This window comes from Zootoca vivipara, chromosome 11 (assembly GCF_965207765.1).
Source record: "Zootoca vivipara chromosome 11, rZooViv2.hap1.1, whole genome shotgun sequence".
Classification (NCBI taxonomy): Eukaryota; Metazoa; Chordata; class Lepidosauria; order Squamata; family Lacertidae; genus Zootoca; species Zootoca vivipara.
The window spans coordinates 50,104,145-50,122,981 of record NC_142594.1 but is presented as its reverse complement, the minus strand read 5'-3'; the positions used below and the strand labels follow the sequence as shown (position 1 = coordinate 50,122,981).

The following is an 18,837-nucleotide window of genomic DNA, read 5'->3' as shown; positions in this document are numbered from 1 at the left end:
CATAACTTTGATCTCAAGATTACTAGATTAAGGAAAATAATTAATATGATCTAGCACAGGCATAGGCAACCTTGGCTCTCCAGATGTTTTGGAACTAAAACTCCCACGATCCCTGACCACTGGCCCTGTTAGCTAGGGATCATGCGAGTTGTAGTTCCAAAACATCTGGAGAGCCAAGGTTGCCTATGCCTGATCTAGCATCACCACCAGATTTCAGTTACAGCAGTGGGAGGGGAGGAGAAATCGCTCATCATTTGACAATTTTGCTTTCAAACATTTCATTTTCTCTTGCTCAGGCATAGAAAAATAGCTTGTATGTTATTACGGCATCCCAGATTCTTAAAAAACAAAACAAAATCATTCTGACAGGGTGGGGGTGGTCAGAGCAATTATTTTAACAGCATAATTGAGTTAGTGAATCTCACTCAGGATGCTCAAGAAAGAAGTCAGAATTTAGCTCTCAACAAACCACTCTAATTATTTTTTAGAAGCTATGTGCTAAAACTCCAGGGAATGAGAACACCTTTTGTGTCACCCCAAGTCCTTTGGTCTCTTCACTTTCTGGATGGGACTGGACTAACTCACTATTAGCCAGGTACCAGAAGTTTGGTAAGACCACAGCAGATAACAGGAAAGTAAGGAGTGAGGCAATGGGTCACTCAACCAGTTTCAGAAATAGGACAGCAATAGTGGAAACTTGTCAATGTACCTGTACTTTGAGAATTTTAGTTGCAAGTCACTTTGGGAGCCAAAATTGGTTGAAAGGGGGTATATAAATACAAACAAGGGAATTTTGTTTTACACCAAATTAGGCAAATGTTATTGTGACTGTGCTTTCTTGTCTAAAAAAAATGAAGATGCTAATGTATAAAATACTTGGTAAGAATGATTTGCAGTGTTTGCCGATACAACACAAGAGGTGTCCTTTAACAGTGTAAGATACTCTTCATTGGCTGCATCTAACATTCTATGCCCATCTTTTAAAGCAAAGCTTCTGTGTTTGAAGAAGTGTGCATGCACACGAAAGCTCATACCAAAATAAAAACTTAGTTGGTCTTTAAGGTGCTACTGAAGGAATTTTTTTATTTTACTTCTGTGTTTGGTTTACCTTGTGCTGGTTGACGCTCCATATCCTGATGATGGAGTCTCGGCCTGCTGTAAAAAGTCTGTTTAGCGCTGGGTCCAGCTGCAGTGCATTTACCCCATTTCGATTGTATTTCTCCACCTCATCTCTAATTACATAGGAGACCTAAGATGTGTTGACAGAAATCCAATTAAAGCATTAAGAAGCCTCAGATAGAAGTATGTTGTTTTGCCCACTCATTTTCAACAAAACTTTCCATTAATTTAAAAAAACATCATCAGGAACACATCAACATCCAATGCACCATACACAAACAACTAAGATATTAGAGAAACGGGAGACAGAGAAAGAGAGCGCCTTTGCCCCAAGTCCATTAAATAATACTGGAAGAGGGAGGAAAGATTATTCCTCATCTTTCTATTATTTATGGAAATGACATAATGGAGCAAGAAAAATGCATGTGCAGTTGACAACAGCAAACACATTATATTTAAACAGAGTTAGCAAATGTTGACTGGTTTTGCACTACTATATGATCACACTGCTCAGCTCTTCTGAGTGGGAGAACTGCATACACCAAGGGAGGTAGACTTCAAGCTTGTGCGATCTACCATGTCTTTTCATTAGAATCCAAGGTCCATTAATTTGATCCAGCTGCAAAATAGTGACCTAGCCAAGTGGATATAAGTAAAGAATTAAGGGCCACAATGAGTCCTGGAATTTGCAAGCAGTCCCAGAACTAAGCTCTCAAATCCTTTCACAAAAATATCCACACCTGGTTTCCTGTGAAGCTTTCTTTTCCAGCAATCTATCTTAGCAGTGGTTTTCAACCAGTGTGCCGTGGCACTGGGTGCCTGGAATGATAGTCAGGGGTGCAACAGGCAACACTGGCCTCTGTCCCTCTTTCCTTCCCTCCTTCCTCTGATGCCCTCCCAAAGGCTTGCACAGCTGTTTGCTGCAGCAGTCCTGGCTACAAGCTCCCCAGGCGAATGGTGCCTCTGGGGCTGGCCAGGGGGTGCTTCCTAGACCCCTGTATGGCAGTGTGGGGAGGCACCTCTCTTTGGGGCAGAGGGGGGCAGTTCAGAGACTAGAGGTGGCAGCTGCGGCTACCCAGAGGACTCCCAAAGAGAGGAGGCTAAGGGGAAACGCCACAAGGGAGGATGTTTGAAAAAGGGTGAGAGGCTGCCAGAATGTAGTTGGTCAAGGGAGCCATGGACTCAAAAAAGTTGAAAACATTTGGCTTAGGGAGATTTTTTTCTGTTGTTGCTAGGGTTAGACAAACCAGTAGATGCTGATCTACCTTATTGTCACCCTTGGCTTACAACAACAGTGATAACTAGACTAAGACACTTCTTATGCACGCTTATTCAGAAGATTCACCCAGTTCAACAGTTCTTACATCCAACTTAAAGCATAGAGGATTACAACTCAGAAGGTTGTAATCCTTCAATAAACCTTCTTCACTGAAGGTTTCTAAGCAGAGGTTGGATGGTCACCTGTCATGCAGATGACAGTTGAGATTGCTACATTGCAGGAGGTTGCATTAGATGACCCTTAGGGTCCCTTCCATCTTTGCAATTCTATTAGCCTAAGACAATTCCACTCACAAAAGCTAGCTCATTGTTTTCCACAAGAAACTGAGCATTCATGTCAGGTCTACAACTTGAATGCTAAATGTACTACTTACAAATACTGTATTAGGAATAATCAACCCCCAAAATTGAGTCAAGAGCACTAATTTCAGCCCAATGACAGAATGATTTCAAGCGTCAAAATATGCTTGTGTGTGTGTTTTCCCCTCTGGAAAATTATACAAGTTATAACTTTTGTGCAGTAAAAACAGCTCACCTCTGCAGGAGTTAGATTTCAAAGGATGATTTAGCATTTTGCAAGCAGATGGTACTGGTACATAAAATATGTCGTTCACACAAAGTTGTACACTAAGTTTTGCAATTCATATGCCTGAAGTATTCCATACTAGTGTAGAAAACAGATTATTGTTATCCAGGATTAAAAATTGCAAACTCTACTCCTTTCAGCTTTGAGAACAGGCAAATAATATGCACCAGAATCTTGATGAGTGCCTCTCAGTTCAACTTTCATGGAAGCAAAGGCACACAGGGGGATGAGAACCAGGGGACAGTTCTCAAATAGAAAACTGCATCTAGGTTCTATGTAGCATAGGTCAACAAGAAGTATGGCTCATGAGCATTTTTTTTGCTTGGGGCTCAGACAGGTAAGTGAACAATCCCCTAGAATCCATCTACACAAATGTTGCCCAGAGTTGTATGCAAGGATCAAGAAGAATAGACATTTCTGCACATTCATCAAGATTGTATTAACTGAAACATCTAACCACAGAGAGAAAGACATTTGGCTGTTTTTTTTTAAACAACCAATTGCTAACTAAGGGCTCATACAGCATGGTCTGGAGGCACATGAGGCAGCTACCTTGCCCAAGCAAAGATAGGATGGGTCTGATTGACACCTGGATGGAAGACCATGTAGGAATCCCATGAACGCTACTTTGAGTTCCATGACTGAAGAAAGGTGGGCTATACATTGAATATATATAAAAAACATCATTGGGGCCCGTTCACTAAAGCCTTTTCGGTTATTCAGTAGGCAATTTAATTCAATAAATGATATTAATCCTATTCCACCATTTGCAGTTAACCATTGTTGTTAAGAAGCCACACAGAGAATACCAACATTATAAAGGGCACTTCACCACCCACAAGTACAAAGAAGTACTGCTAATTCTGAAAGGTTGGGAATATAAGTAGCAGCAGGAATGACCATGCTATGCAACACTGGTTCCACCGTGTGGGTGCAATGATAATCTCATGCAATTTGAGAGAGGTTGAAGTCTCAATGCAATTGCCTATTCCCCCTCTAATGACTGGGAGATGCCTTCTTCATGGAAGGTCATGTGTACTGCAGCAGGGATGGAAAACCTGCTCCCATTAGCCTATTATCTACTGCACTTTGTTGGCTTCTACAGTGGTACCTCTAGTTATGAACTTAATTTATTCCGGAGGTCCATTCTTAACCTGAAACTGTTCTTAACTAGAGGCATGCTTTCACTAATGGGGCCTCTGCCGCTGGCACATGATTTCCGTTCTCATCCTGGGGCAAAGTTCTCAACTCGAGGTAACTCTTCCAAGTTAGCGGAGTTTGTAACCTGAAGCGTTTGTAACCTGAGGTGTTTGTAACTCGAGGTACCACTGTATTCGTATTTTAAATTGTTGTTATCCACTCTGAGATAACTTATAATGATACAGATTGTTTAACTTTTCTCTCTCCTTGCCACCTAAAAATATGGGAGAAAGGGGGTGGCAGAGAGAAAAAAATGAATGCCACAACCTCTATGAGCTCCACCCTGACCAGCATGCAGCCTTTGACAGATTAGTTACTTTTGAAGCAATATGGTATGGCACATGAAAGGTTCCTCACCCCTGCTCTCTAGGTTTACCTGTCTCAAAGCTGAGAAACTTCAAAACAAAAAGGATCACGGGGCATTAGGCAGGTCCTCACAAGCATCGGTTTGCTTTGATCACAACATCTGGAGTAGTTGAAGATATGTGCCCATGTGGTCTGTATGCTACCATTATTTAATTCCTATTTTATTTATTACTACATTTATTTTCCACCTTTCCTCCAAGGAGCTCAAGGTGATGTATCAGTAGATGCTTCCCCCCTCTCCTCATTCTATTCTCACAATATCCTTGTGACATAGGTTAGGCTGAGAGAGGGTGACTTTATGGCCAAGCAGGGATTTGAACCTTGTCTTCCAGGTCCTAGTCCAACACCACTACACCATATGGGCTCTTATTGAAGGAAATGCAAATGATCTAAATCTTAGCCATTTCACACAATTTCCAAAATCTAAAATTTGCTGATGGATTTAGCAATTATGTTTTATAGTTACAATTACTACTATAATGGCATATTCCGTAATAGGGAAAGAAGCCATTAAGCCCCATTTACTTCAGCGTAAGTGTCTGAGAATTGTAGCAAATTGCTGGTGCTGAGAATATGCATCAGTAATGTGCAATTTTCTTATTATTGAGACCTTACGTCACCTGCTCATTTAAGGATTATGAGAAAGATATTTTAAATACATTCCTGTATTATCCAAAGCTTTGGTTAGTAATCAGATCTGCCAGAGCGCTAGAAAAAACGGCTAAAGTAAGACCAAAGACTCCAAATGCCACACTACTACAGTGGTACCTCGGTTTGCGACCGCAATCAATTCTGCAGAGGCGTTCGCTCACTGAAGGCACGCTTCTGCGCGTGCGCGAAGCACCGATAGAGCGCTTCTGTGCACGCGCACACTGCACAGATCACTGCTGCGCATGCGCGAACTGCGCAGATTGCTTCTGCGCATCCAACGCCGCGGAACCCAGATGTAAACACTTCCAGGTCCGCGGCATTCGCTCGCTGAAGCGTTCGTAAACGGAGGTAGTTGTAAACCAAGGTTCCACTGTACTTCAATTCCTCTAGCATGTGCAGATGGTTCTGGAGAGAGGCAAGAATTTATCTCATTTGTGCTGTGGAAGGAAACAGTAGGAATAACTCCTGTAATTTCTCATAGGAATGCAAACTTTGACAACGAAATGCAAGAAGAAAAGAAATTTTAAAGGAATTTCACTATATTGTTTTAAAATATTAATAAAAAATATGTTAAGTACTTCAAAAGCAGAATACAGTCCAAACTGTGTCCACAGCTGGTTAAAGACAACAAAGGAGTTAAAGATCTGTTAAAGTAGAAGGAGATTTACAGAGAAGCCAAATGATTTGCATCTGTATTCACAGCTGAACGTATAGGGCAGATACCTATGCCTGATCTGACGTTCTTAGGGAATGTAAAGAACTGGGATGAATGACAATTCTTAAACTCTAGGCTTTATCAACAAATAAAAAAGTAAGATATCATTGAGTTCATATGAGAGTTCTTAAAGAGCTGAAATGTAAAATTGCTGATCTTTTAACAAAAATATGCATCCTGTTCCTAAGATGGCTTCAGTGCCTGATCACTGGAAAATGGCTAACATAGGTAACTACTTTTATAGCTGATTTTATATATGCTGTAAGCCGCCCAGAGTGGCTGGGGCAACCCAGCCAGATGGACGGAGCATAAATATTTATTATTATTATTAACCATACTTAGCATGGTATGTACAATTCAGGAGCTGAACTTACAGAGGTAGAAACAATGCAGAAAAGGACAACTACAATGCTGCAGCAACTCCATTATAATTAATGTACTACTTATATGCCAAAATGACTTTGAAGTGGTTTCCAACCACTTCAAAACAATGCATTATTAAAATATACAATGCTATTAAAACACCCTTAATTAAAATATATAATAAAACAGTTTAGAATCTTAACATTACAATTAAAACAGTTAAAAAACAGTTAGAACAATAAATTCACAATTAAATTCAGGGTAATGCTTGGCTAAACAGGTGCGTTTTCAGGAGCTGGTAGAATGTCAACATTGATGGTGCCTCTTGTATTTCAGCAGCGTGGGCATTCCACAAATACAGTTGCTACCAGTGAAAAAGCCCATCTCTATGTTACCACAAGCCAATGATAATCAGGTCATGGCAAAACTAACTGGGCTCCATTAGCTGATCTCCTTATGTGCAACCTCTCATGACTCGGGTGTAATGGAAAAGCAGAGCTGACATCAGCATACTGATGACACTGTGACCCAAACCTCCTGATGACTGCTCCCAATGGCTTCATATGGATGTTAAAAAGCCTTGGGGGCAGAGGTTACAATGTTGGGGTGAGTTTTGGATTTAGAAAAAAAGATAGAGGTTTATAATTAATTAATTAATTAATTCTTCCCTTAGAACCAGGGATGACTCAGGACCACAATACCTCAAGGACCGCCTCTTCCCATATGAACCTAACCGGTCCCTGAGATCATCTTCCAAGGTCCTCCTTCATGTGCCTCCTCAAGAGGTCTGGAGGGTAGCAACACGAGAACAGGCCTTCTCTGCAGTGGCTCCCTGTCTATGGAATGCTCTCACCAAGGAAGTTTGCCTGGTGCCTTCATTATATACCATTAGGTGCCAGGCAAAAATGTTCCTTTTTAACCTTTGGTTGATCTAATTTACATCCTATGCCCATTTTAAATGTGTGTGTTTGGGAGGGGGGCTATTGGGTTATTGCTTTTGGTTACATTTTATATGTTGTGGTCTTGTGAACCGCCTTGAGACATCCGGGTATAGGGCGGTGTATAAGTGAATGAATGAATGAAGAATAGAAGCAGAGGTCATCCAATAAAGCTGAATGGTGAGAGATTAAGGATAGGCAAAGGGAAGTACTTCTTGAAACAACACAGTCACACTATGGAATTTGCTGCTACAATATGTGGTGATGGAAATTAACTTTGACAACTTTAAAAGGCAAGGGGCAAAGGAACACATCCTTCTATATCAAGGCATTTCAGTTTCTAAAAACTCATTGCCATATAGGCAACTGGATTCCATATTGTGATGTCACTGTGTTGTTGGAAGGATGACGGATAACTGAGCCAGTCATGGCCAATTGTTATCAGCTATTGTGCTGCATGGCAGTAAGGATTTGAATCCAGTTCTCCCTGATACTAGCCTAGCCCATTACATGACAAGTCTAGCCAGAGTGGATCAACAAGGCCCACAGCCCACATTAGCCAGTCTCTGTTTCCATCTGCTACAGAGGTGTCTGGAACTTATCCCCAACACATATACTTAGGAAGCTGCCTAGTAATAATCACATTATTTGTCCATTTAACTTGGTATTGTCCAAACTGACTGGATTTAAGACAGGAGTCTTCCCTAGTCCCACCTGGAGATTGTGAGAACTGAACACAGAACCTTTTGTATGCACACCAGATGCTCTACCACTACTGAGCGACAGTCTTTTCCCCAAGCTACAACTGAAGCCACATTTCCCCTCTGTGTAAATTTTAATTGTAAGTCATCTCTGAGGAACCAATCTTGGCCAAAAAGTACAGTGAGCCCACAGACCAACACATAAACACTACTCAAAAGGAGATAGTAGACATTATTGGTAGAATTCCAAACTGTAGCCTCAAACTGCCAGCAGTAAAGATCACACCTTTTCAATGCTCTCAAAATTAAAGGACTACCTTCATGTAATATTTAATTAACATTTAACTTTCACCTCTACTCCAAGGAGCCCTGGGGCATGTACATGGTTCTACTCACCCCCACTTTATGTCACAACAACCCTGTGAGGCAGGTTCGACAGGGACACAGTGACTGCCCCAAAGCCACCCAGTGAGTTCTATGCCCAAGTAAAGATCTGACCTTGGATCGTCCCAGCACTAGCTACTACACCTACACGGGCCCTAAACCTATTCGCTACGGTGTGCGGAGAAGGTGTTTGGGCTTTGGTGTTTTTAACACCTGGGGCGCAGCTGGCGGAAATCGCGCGCTGAAATACTAACACCCACAGGCAGAGCCCTGAAGCGGTAAAGGCCAAAAGCATCACAATCTCGTTATTTCCGACGCGCGGGACAAGACGATGACCACGACGCCAAGCACTTCGCAAAGGGGTTCCCTAAAGCAGCTTCTTCCGTTCTCTTCCGCCGTTAAAGCGTCAGCAGCTGAGGACGGGGGGGAGAAAGCCAGGGTCTTGCGGCAATTTCTCTAGTTCCCAGAATATCTTTCCCAAGATGAGGCCGCTCCGCCCTTCATCCCTCCCCCACCCGGCTTCTTCCCGCGCTTCCTCCAACCTGTCCCCTTCCTCATCCCGGCCCACGCGTTTATCGCCGTTCTCCCCGGCCTTTCTCCCTCCAGCGAGGCCGCGGGAACCCCGCGCTCTCCTCCTCCGCCCTTCGGCCAAGCCTCCCCCTCCAACCGGCACCGTTTCACTCCCTTCACCTGCACTTTCCGCCGCCCCGCCGTGTTCTGTCGGTGATGAGCCGCCATCTTGCATGTTGACACTCTGTCGTCACGTCCGAGCAGGGGGTGGACAGGGAAAGGAGAGGCTGGAGGCACCCCGGAAGTCCCGCCTCAGGAGGCTCCTTCTGCTGCTGCTACTGCTACTGCTGCAGCCGCACCCCTTTCAAATCTCGGGCAGCCAGGCGAGTCACAGGAGGAAAGGGACAAAGGAAGTTAGTGGAAGGGGCGTGGCTTGCGCGGTTGCCATGGCAGCCGTTATTGTGAGGGATGGCGACGAACCGGGCGAGGAGGGTACTTGGTCTCGCGAGATTTGCGGGGGCTGGTCTAATCAGTAGGGAGAGAAGATGACAGTTGGAAACGTTGCTCGCGCTGCTCGTTCTCTCTGCCCCACCCCCACCGAGATGATAAAAGGGCGCGGGGTTCGGCTGTGTGGTACCTCAGTCAGAGCTCGGCTTTCCCGGGCTTTCTCACGTTTGCCCATTTCAGACATATCACATTCCGTTCCCCGTTGCCCACACGTTATGGTTATTCACCTGTACGTTGCTGGGTGCATTGATTCACCTCAGAACCAGCAGGGCGCTGCACGCTTATGTATTTATTTTGGTGTACAGTATTAATCGCCCAACCCCATGCCTCAGGATGGGCAAAACAAGCGCCCCTAACAATAAAGTTAAATTGAACTCCTCGAAGTTGCCTCACCATTTCATTACTTGAGTACCCAAAGGTCAGCACAAAGTCACCATAAAATAACTCCCCAATATTATTGCTCTTTGCTGACTATACTGTATTAACATTATTGCAGCAATTATTAAGTCACTTTTTACAGTGAAAAGGCTGTGTACACATTACCAGTTAGAAACACAGCTAGCTCGTTCTTTTTCCTCAGATTAGATTGAAGCTGGTTTGGAGAAGAATGCACCGAAACAGTAGTTCAAAAAACCACAAGATAGATACAGAATATGGCTAATTGTACACTGCTTTGCAAACTAGCTGACTTGAAAGAAATAAAAGACAACAGTTTAAAATTGGGGCGCAGGGGTAGAAGAACCATGACAATGCAAAAGAGATAAAATGACCATCCAGCAGCACTTTAAGAAGGACCAAGTTGTTCCCACCACACTAAATGATGGAACAACACCATAAGAGGCAACGTTAATTAACCAAAGGCCAAAGCAAATATAGGTCTTAGCCTGGCGTCCAAAAACTGACAAATATAGAGCCAGCCAGGCATGTCTCCCTGGAAAGAGCATTCAACAAGTGGGGCAGCCACAGAAAGTGCCACCTTCCATACATCCCTCAGGTGGGGCATGCAGAGAAGGGCCTCTGATGAAAACTTCAGGGTCAGGGTTTGTTCATGGGGTGGGAGAGGCAGTCCTTGAGGTATTGCGGTCCTGTGTATGGTGTACTGAGAAGGAACCCAATGCAGGGCAGGAGAGGGAGGCAGTCTTGTGGCATCTTAAAGACTAAGAGGTTGCCAACATAATGCCCACAAGGTCCCCTTCCTTCAACAAAGTGCAGCTTGTCAGAAGCACTGGGTTGTAGCCAAGACAATTAGCTGCAGTGTGTGCTTGGTTGTCGGATACCCACAAAGGTTTCTCCAATCTGCAAGTGGGCTCCAGAAGATTGCCCACCCCCAGTTACTTTCGGTATAACCTTTCACAAATCTTCCACCAGATGCAAAGTTGAGGTATTATAAAAGATAAGAATAAGAATAATTTATTATTGGCCAAGTACATTTCCCAACATACTTGGAATTTGTTTCGGCTACATTGCAATGGAAACATACACACTGTTCCACTCACAATACAAATTAGCAAAGAAACCCACCCATAATTGACCTCCCTTTCAGCTTGTTGTTGTCGTTTAGTCGTTTAGTCGTGTCCGACTCTTCGTGACCCCATGGACCATAGCACGCCAGGCACTCCTGTCTTCCACTGCCTCCCGCAGTTTGGTCAAACTCATGTTCGTAGCTTCGAGAACACTGTCCAACCACCTCATCCTCTGTCGTCCCCTTCTCCTTGTGCCCTCAATCTTTCCCAACATCAGGGTCTTTTCCAGGGAGTCTTTTCTTCTCATGAGGTGGCCAAAGTATTGGAGCCTCAGCTTCATGATCTGTCCTTCCAGGGAGCACTCAGAGCTGATTTCCTTCAGAATGGATAGGTTTGATCTTCTTGCAGTCCATGGGACTCTCAAGAGTCTCCTCCAGCACCATAATTCAAAAGCATCAATTCTTCGGCGATCAGCCTTCTTTATGGTCCAGCTCTCACTTCCATACATCACTACTGGGAAAACCATAGCTTTAACTATATGGACCTTTGTCGGCAAGGTGATGTCTCTGCTACACATCTACAAATTTAACAATTTAATGGCACAAGGGAAAAGACTGTTCCTGTGCCTGGCTGATTTTGTATATGAAGACCTGTAGCGACGTCCAGATGTCATTAGCTCATACCAATGACAAACTTGGGGAATGGTCACTCACTCCTAGTGTCCAGGGAGAATGAAATGCATTTTCTGATATTATTTGTATAAAGGACTGACCTGTTTTTGCCATGCAGAATGCGGAAAGGCATAACTGGGTGATTATGACATATTTCACAATGGAAGAGGAGCAGCAGGGTAAATCCCTGATTTGGATGACATCACTAGATCTCTACAGCCACAGCAGACACTGCAACCTTCTAATAGTTTGACTTCATCCCCAAATGCTTACTCCTCCATTGTCTCCCAAGACAGATGGATGTCAACAATTAGATCCTGTAACAGTGTTGCCAACTTGAGATAGGCCGGACACAGCTTAGAAGAAGCTTCCTTCTTTTTGCATACAATGAGTTGCTAATGAAAAGGCCTCTTGCACCCTACCTCACCCCATTTAATCCTGCATAGAGACCATGAAAAGGGCTTAATCTACTGATTTTAAGGCATCTACTGATCTTACGGCATGGGCAAGAAGGCACTGCTGCACCTTGCTCACTAGAAAGAGAGTTACACAAGCAAATTACACTTCTGCTGTGGCACAAAAATAGGTTAATCATTAACATATTTTTTTTTTGGAAATAATTGTTTATAATACCCCATAGTTTTTTTTTAGTCATATTTGCATTTCTGTAGCACGGCCGTGATTAATTTGATGTTTAGAACATTAGCCATGGACTGAATGGGCACAAAGAGATGGCAAGGATTATTGTGTTATGCAAATTTTCCCATTTATTAAGTGCATATTTGTCCATTTAAAAGACCAAAGAATACTTTAATGCATATTTGTCTTAAAATGCAGCCTTAATGTGTACTTGTCTTAAAAGCTGTTCACATCCTGTTATTCTCTAAACAGTTAGGCATTTAAAATATATACCATCTTGCATCTTTGTATGGTACAATGGAAGGAAACAGGAACCACTTTTTATGCTGGAACATACTTTATCAATTAAAGTGTAGATAAGAGTCAGGGTTTATCATCAGCTTATCCGGGAAATCTTTGTTACTAACTTCTGTGGCCATAAATGCCAGCAAACATTTGTGAGCATTATGGGGGAAACAAAAGCTGTGTTCTCTATTCCAAACATGTTTAGAAACAAACTCTCAAGGAATGTGGTATTTACCATTTCTGTCCATATAGATCATAATTTTTTATTAATATGTTGAAGTCAAATTAGTAGACAAGATTATGACTAAAATAATAAGATGCAACAGTGTAAACTTTTAAATCACCATCTTATATATAACTGTTCTCTTTTCCCCATCTAGGTTCTAGGCCAGGCTTCTCAACCTCAGCCCTCCATATGTTTTGGCCTACAACTCCCATGATCCCTAGCTAGCAGGACCAGTGGTCAGGGATGATGGGAATTGTAATCTCAAAACATCTGGAGGGCCGAGGTTGAGGAAGCCTGATCTAGCATAGCTGCCAAGTTTTCGCTTTTCTCGCGAGGAAGCCTATTCAGCATAAGGGAAAATCCCTGTAAAAAAGGGATAACTTGGCAGCTATGTGATCTAGGCTATGGAAAACAAAGCAGACAATTTACTGTAGTTGGGTCTGTTGCCTGCTTGTGGGAGAAAAGGACAAATCAAGGGGATTGTTCTAAGAGAGAGTCTTTCAAGTACACAATACCCTACCCACTTTCTGTTGTTTTTTCTTTTATATTTACCCCATGGTACTTACTAATATTGCACTGTATTAGCAACAAATAGCAAAGTATCAGGGAACCATAGTCTTCTAAGAACAAAAATAAAATAGCAAGGTATAAACAGAAACATAGCCTGTAATTTTATCTTGGTTTTCAAAGACATTATGTCGGGCTACTGTGCTTGCTGAATGACCAGAAAAAGTGCTCTAGCTTGCCTCTTTTCCTAGCAGGGGTTTATACAAAAACCAGCAGGTCCATATTTTCATGTTATGGAGCTAAAAACAACTGAGTAAGACAGCAACTGAGTCCTATTCAAGGGCTGGAGGCTATTCAACAAGACAAGAGTTGGGTGATTCAATATCCATATAGCAAATGATGTGTTTATTTTTTGGTAATTTTCTTAACAATTATATATATTGCAATCTTGCATTCTAATCCATGGTCTCAGCGGAATTTACATTTCGTTATGTGTGTATAGGATTGTGTAATTAGTTTATATAGTGCTGTTAATTAACAGTTGAATTGCAGTGTACCAAGCCCAATGTAAGAAGCAAGGCTCTATAGACGCTTATGGGTATCTCCTGCCATGCATTCAGAACCACACTTACAAATGAGGAAAGGTTCTGCTCAGCTCTTTAAATCTCATCCTGCTACCTTCCTTCTATAGCATACAGATTAATCTCTATATACATCAAAGAGATCTTTTAAAGCAAGAAAAGAAATATTCTATTAAGATCAAAGTAGTTGGAATGGCACTGAAACTTAATGTTACATAATAGAAAATATTGGCTCACTAAGTACATACAGTACGGTATTTAGGAGAGTGCAAGACAGAATGTTACCTAATTGCTCATTTCCCTTGGTTCTGGTGAGCAAAACCTTTTTGTGTCATTAGCTTCACAGTGTTTCAACAGATGAAATAACTTGTGCCTTTTAAAAGTTGATAATGTGGAATTACTACCATCTCCATTTACTTCCTCGTATTATTTTGTTTCCTGTATAATCTCTTGGGATCCGATTTATTTATCTCAAGCCAGAAAGCATGCTCCTCCTTCACATTCCCATTCCATCACAAGTCTGTACAAATTACAGTTTCAGCATAAGAGAAAGCAAGGAAGAAATTTCTAAAGAATAATGTGGAATCTGACAAAGTAAGGTGAACTGTTTGCTATTTTGGAAAAAGATCAACTTGGGGGAAAGTCTGTTATATTCTATTGAGATGAAGTGAATCTGATGCTGTTACACAGAAAAATGTAAGTAATCATGTTGGCAATGAGAACGAACTGGAAAATGTGAGAAAATTACAGGAAACTGTTGAAAATGTCTTCATTTTTTATTTCATAAAAGTATGGTTATTTGGATCTGATAGGAATGCTGCTATTATTATTATTATTTTTAAAAAAGTTCTTGCTTAAGAAGAATTATGTAGAATTCTGAGAAGGCAGTATGAATTCACTGATTCAATGTATGCCTTACAGGCATGGCACATAAATTTTGTGGTCAGGAATAAAACATCCGGGAAACATGCAACTGGCTGTTCTGCTTTCATTGTTTGTGAAGGGTTTAGAGTTGTACTAAATTGTACAGATTTACTAGATTCTTACAGTAAGAAAGAGATGTGTTATTACTGTCCACCTGCTCTTGAGCACATATCCTTTTCCACCCCTATAGTTGGCAAAACACCCTGGCTTTCTTATGTTCAGCTGTAAACTCTAGGATTAAAGCTGAATCCATCGTATTGGTGGAGTACTAATGCATCTCTCTGCAAGCTATCTTTTTCAAATTCATTGCAAAAACATTTATTCTTGGTTTTTACTCAAAATTATTTTATGTTTTGGGACTCAGCTTTTTGTTTTGAAGCCTCTCTAAGAATCGGTGGCTGAAGCACACCCATTCTGTTGTGTTTTTTTAATGCATTTACTCTGAAGTATATTATTCTCAGGGCCGGCCCTAGGAAGAGTTCCAGTGGCGCGGGGCACCAGGGTGCTGCGCGGTGAAGCCGCGCGAAAGCCATGCTGCGCCCTGTGAGGGCGGGGGGCGCCAGAGCGATCTCCGCCCCTCAGCGCCAGGGCGTGCGACCTGCTCGAGACTGCCCTGATTATTCTGTCCCCTGTTTCTGAGTTGCCCCTTGATATGCATCTGAGGGGCAAAAGATAACAAGGAAGAAATCAAACCAGCATGCCATTTCAAATAGAAAGGTGGCATGTCAATCCACAAGTGTGTTTTACGTTTTCATGGGTGCCATGCTCCAACTTGCTGTTTTGAGTATTCATTATCAGTCTTGGTTTTCTGAAGTATCATTTAATTGTTTTACCTGAAAAATTGTTTTTAGTTTACAGCAGGGTGGTCCAACACATGACCCAGGGGCCACATGCAGCCCTTGAGGCCATTTTTTGTGGCCTTCAACCTTCAGGACTTCTTAAAATGGCTCGATTAGCCGTCCTTTTTTGTTTTTGCTGTGAGGTGCACATGAAAACAAACAGCAAAGGCATTTGTAATGTCTCCCTCAACCCCAGGCTATCCCTCCCCGCCTCTAACATTGCCTGGGGCTGCTCTGTGTATATATAGGCAGCAACAAAATAATCATAGCAATAATAATGTATTAATGCAAGAGAGGTATTCCCCCCACACTGGTATTGGACAACTGGATACCTCCACATATATATTTAAGGCTACAGACTGCACAGTATGAATTTACCTGGGAGTAAGTCTCTGCGAATTTAACAACATTTTCTTATGCGTAGGCACACATAAGGCTTGAACATTCTGACTTGAGCAGGGCTTAATCCCAGGTCAGCAGGCACAGAGTTGTGATCCTGTTTTACAGATCACAGCCTAGCAACCTGATTTAGTGCATACATACGGTACTAGGGAGTAGGTTTAAGAGTGCATAACCTTAAATATATTTATTGCTTATACATTATTATGTATTAACTATATCGTGAAAACTTTAATTAACAATCTGGAAATTTAATTCAGTGTGTGGCCTGCCAGGTTCTGTGTCAAAGTACTTTTGTGGCCCACGGGGTCAGAGAGGTTGGACCACCCTAGTTTACAGTAAGGTTTCTCACCAGATAATGTGTGCCACTAATTCTAGTGTCAAATTATGTATAAGTCTAGCAACCACATATTCTTCATTACTTATCTGCCTTGTTCACATGTAAAATGGTGGTGAGGCCTGATTTTCTTCCATAATGGTAGGTGCAACATTTTTTCTATGGAAATTTTCTACTACTATATTGCTCCACAAAAAAGTGTTTTTAACTCAGCTGCTGGTTCTCTCCCTCTGGAGAGTGTGCAAAGCCTCGCATTTTGAATCTAAACACCCAGCTGATACTTTTGTTAATTACCCACACGTGTGTCAGATCTATTTTTCACCTTCACATACAAGTCTTCAGATGCACACGAAAGCTCATACCAGTGACAAACTTGTTGGTCTCTAAAGTGCTGCTGGAAGGAATTTTTTAATTTTGTTTCGACTACGTCAGACCAACATGGCTACCTACTTGTATTTAAGCTGGGAGTTTATCCAGCTAAGTCATATTCAGAGTAGGCGCTTTTACATTAATGGACTTGTTACAGTACTAAAGTTCTGAACTAGCCTAATTCAGACATCTTTAGTTATTATATAAATATGCATGTGAAATGGGAATGGATTGGAAAAAGTGGTGTATACATTTTAGAAATAAATAATTTGCACCACTCTAATGTATTGTGGGGTCCATTAAATATTGTTTATCATCTGTGCAGTTTTGCTGATACCATGGTATCAACTGACCCTCCCAAATCTTCTGTTATTATGGGACTTTTACTATCTGTGTTATTCCTTTTGTAATCAGAATGTTTGTTTGTTCCCAGTGCAAAAAGATGCCCAATTTTTCTTTTTCAACGGCTAATAATTTCCTTCGGTTTACTCCTGAGACCTTGGATCAAATTAAAAAGAGAATTGCTGAGAAGGAAGCAAAGCATGCCCAGGCCACAGAGGAGGGCAATAGTCAAGAGCAAGAAGAAAATATTCAACCACAGCTTGACCTGAAATGTTTTAAAAAGCTACCTATTCTATATGGAAAACCCCCTCCTTGGCTCATTGGAGAACCACTGGAAGATGTTGACCCCTATTACAAGGATCGTGAGGTGATAAAGTTTCTTTAAAGTAAATTGTAAGAATGTTTGTTACATAAAACGTTTTCGTTAAACCAAAACCAAAAAAAAGCTGCAGTTTCTTCTTGTGTAGCAGTCAACGTAGAAACTACAAATGAATTTCAGAACAGGTCTGAAAACATTAATTGATTTAATAAATATGATCAAATCTTTAAGCATTGTATCTGGGATTTAATTAAAAAGTCTATTTGCTATAAATGTTCATGCACATCTTGGACAGAATACCCATTTAAATGGTACCATGTGCACATTAAAGCAGATCTGTGGACAGGAGCCTAAATGTTTCAAATAACAAGCTGTAGAAATGTTTACAGTTATGAACATTTAACTTTTAATTTTTATGGCACTTACATGCACTTCATTATGTTCAACATTACAGCCAGTAGACCCAGGCAAAATATATTTTTCAGTGAACCTGCTATGAATAAGCATACACAAGATCACAGTCAGAATGATTTGCCGTGCATTTGAGATAAACTGCATACAAAATAATCTCTGCTGAAGTGCTCCATTTGTATTAATTCATCAAATTAAGATTTTAATGGAGGCAATAAAATCAGTGTCTTTGTTATTGTAATAATGCAGCATATTTGTCTTATGCTGGATGAGACTGTGTGCATTCTCCCATCTGGTACGAAATGAGGATGCAGTGTCACCTTATTTCATTTGTAGCCGTGCCTGCTGTTTTTGTTTGCTATCAGCAAGCAGAAGTATATTCAACCCACTGGCCTCTTAATAAAAATAGAGGTAGAATCATTCCATAACTTAAGCAAATGAATAAAACAGCAGAGCAACATCAACTTCCAAACTCCCATTATTTCTTTTGCAAATGAATTCCATGGCACAACCCTGATCTGAATCAGGGGCTAATGGTTAATTTCATTGGAAAAAGCAGCAAACTGAGATCAAATCACTGATGATCTATGTCATCCTTGTGTGTTTAGCCTTCAGTGAATGGCTACCACTACCCAGTCTTTTATGCATGCAGCTCCTTGTCATAATGATGGGTCTCCTGAGTGATGTATAAATAGAATGAGTTGTACTTCTGTGTTTGTCTCCTTTCATCTGAAGTCCATATTGTTCTCCCCAGTCAATCTTTATGAGGTTGCAGTGTGTTTCTATTTATAGACAGCAGGTCTATCATGAGCATGTTATATTTTAAAAGCATTTCCATCTATTTTACAGACTTTTATGGTGCTATCAGCCAGGAACAGAATCTTTCGGTTTTCTGCCACCAAAGCCTTGTTTTTATTCAGTCCTTTCCATCCACTGAGAAGACTAGCTGTGAAAATTTTGATACACACATATCCTTCCAATGTGTTTCCTTCATTCTAAATCTCTTATACAGAACCACAGAGAACTGTTAGTTATGTATATAAGCTTTAGATACCTATTTGGACTGCCTGTATTAATTTATATGTTTAAATCAGGATTGATGGAATATTATTATTGTTAATGTCACCTGACGATGTTTTTTATTATTATTTGCTTTTCTCTTTTTTCTATTATACCTCCAAATTAAAAACTGAAATAAAAAAAGAAA

At 41.3% G+C, this 18,837-nt stretch overlaps 1 protein-coding gene across 3 annotated transcripts in view; it reads right to left on the bottom strand.

Moving 5' to 3' along the window:
* Nucleotides 1-9,065, bottom strand: part of WDR48 (WD repeat domain 48) — a 34,485-nt gene extending 25,420 nt beyond the window's left edge. For all 3 annotated transcript variants that reach the window (XM_035129911.3, XM_088653467.1, XM_035129912.3), the window contains exons 1-2: nucleotides 8,992-9,065; nucleotides 1,109-1,249 (exon numbers count right to left, since the gene is read on the bottom strand). In XM_035129911.3, coding sequence (XP_034985802.1) covers nucleotides 1,109-1,249; nucleotides 8,992-9,039 — 189 coding nt within the window. In that variant the 5' untranslated portion in view covers nucleotides 9,040-9,065. The remainder of the gene's footprint in view (nucleotides 1-1,108; nucleotides 1,250-8,991) is intronic.
* Nucleotides 9,066-18,837: the final 9,772 nt, after the last annotated feature.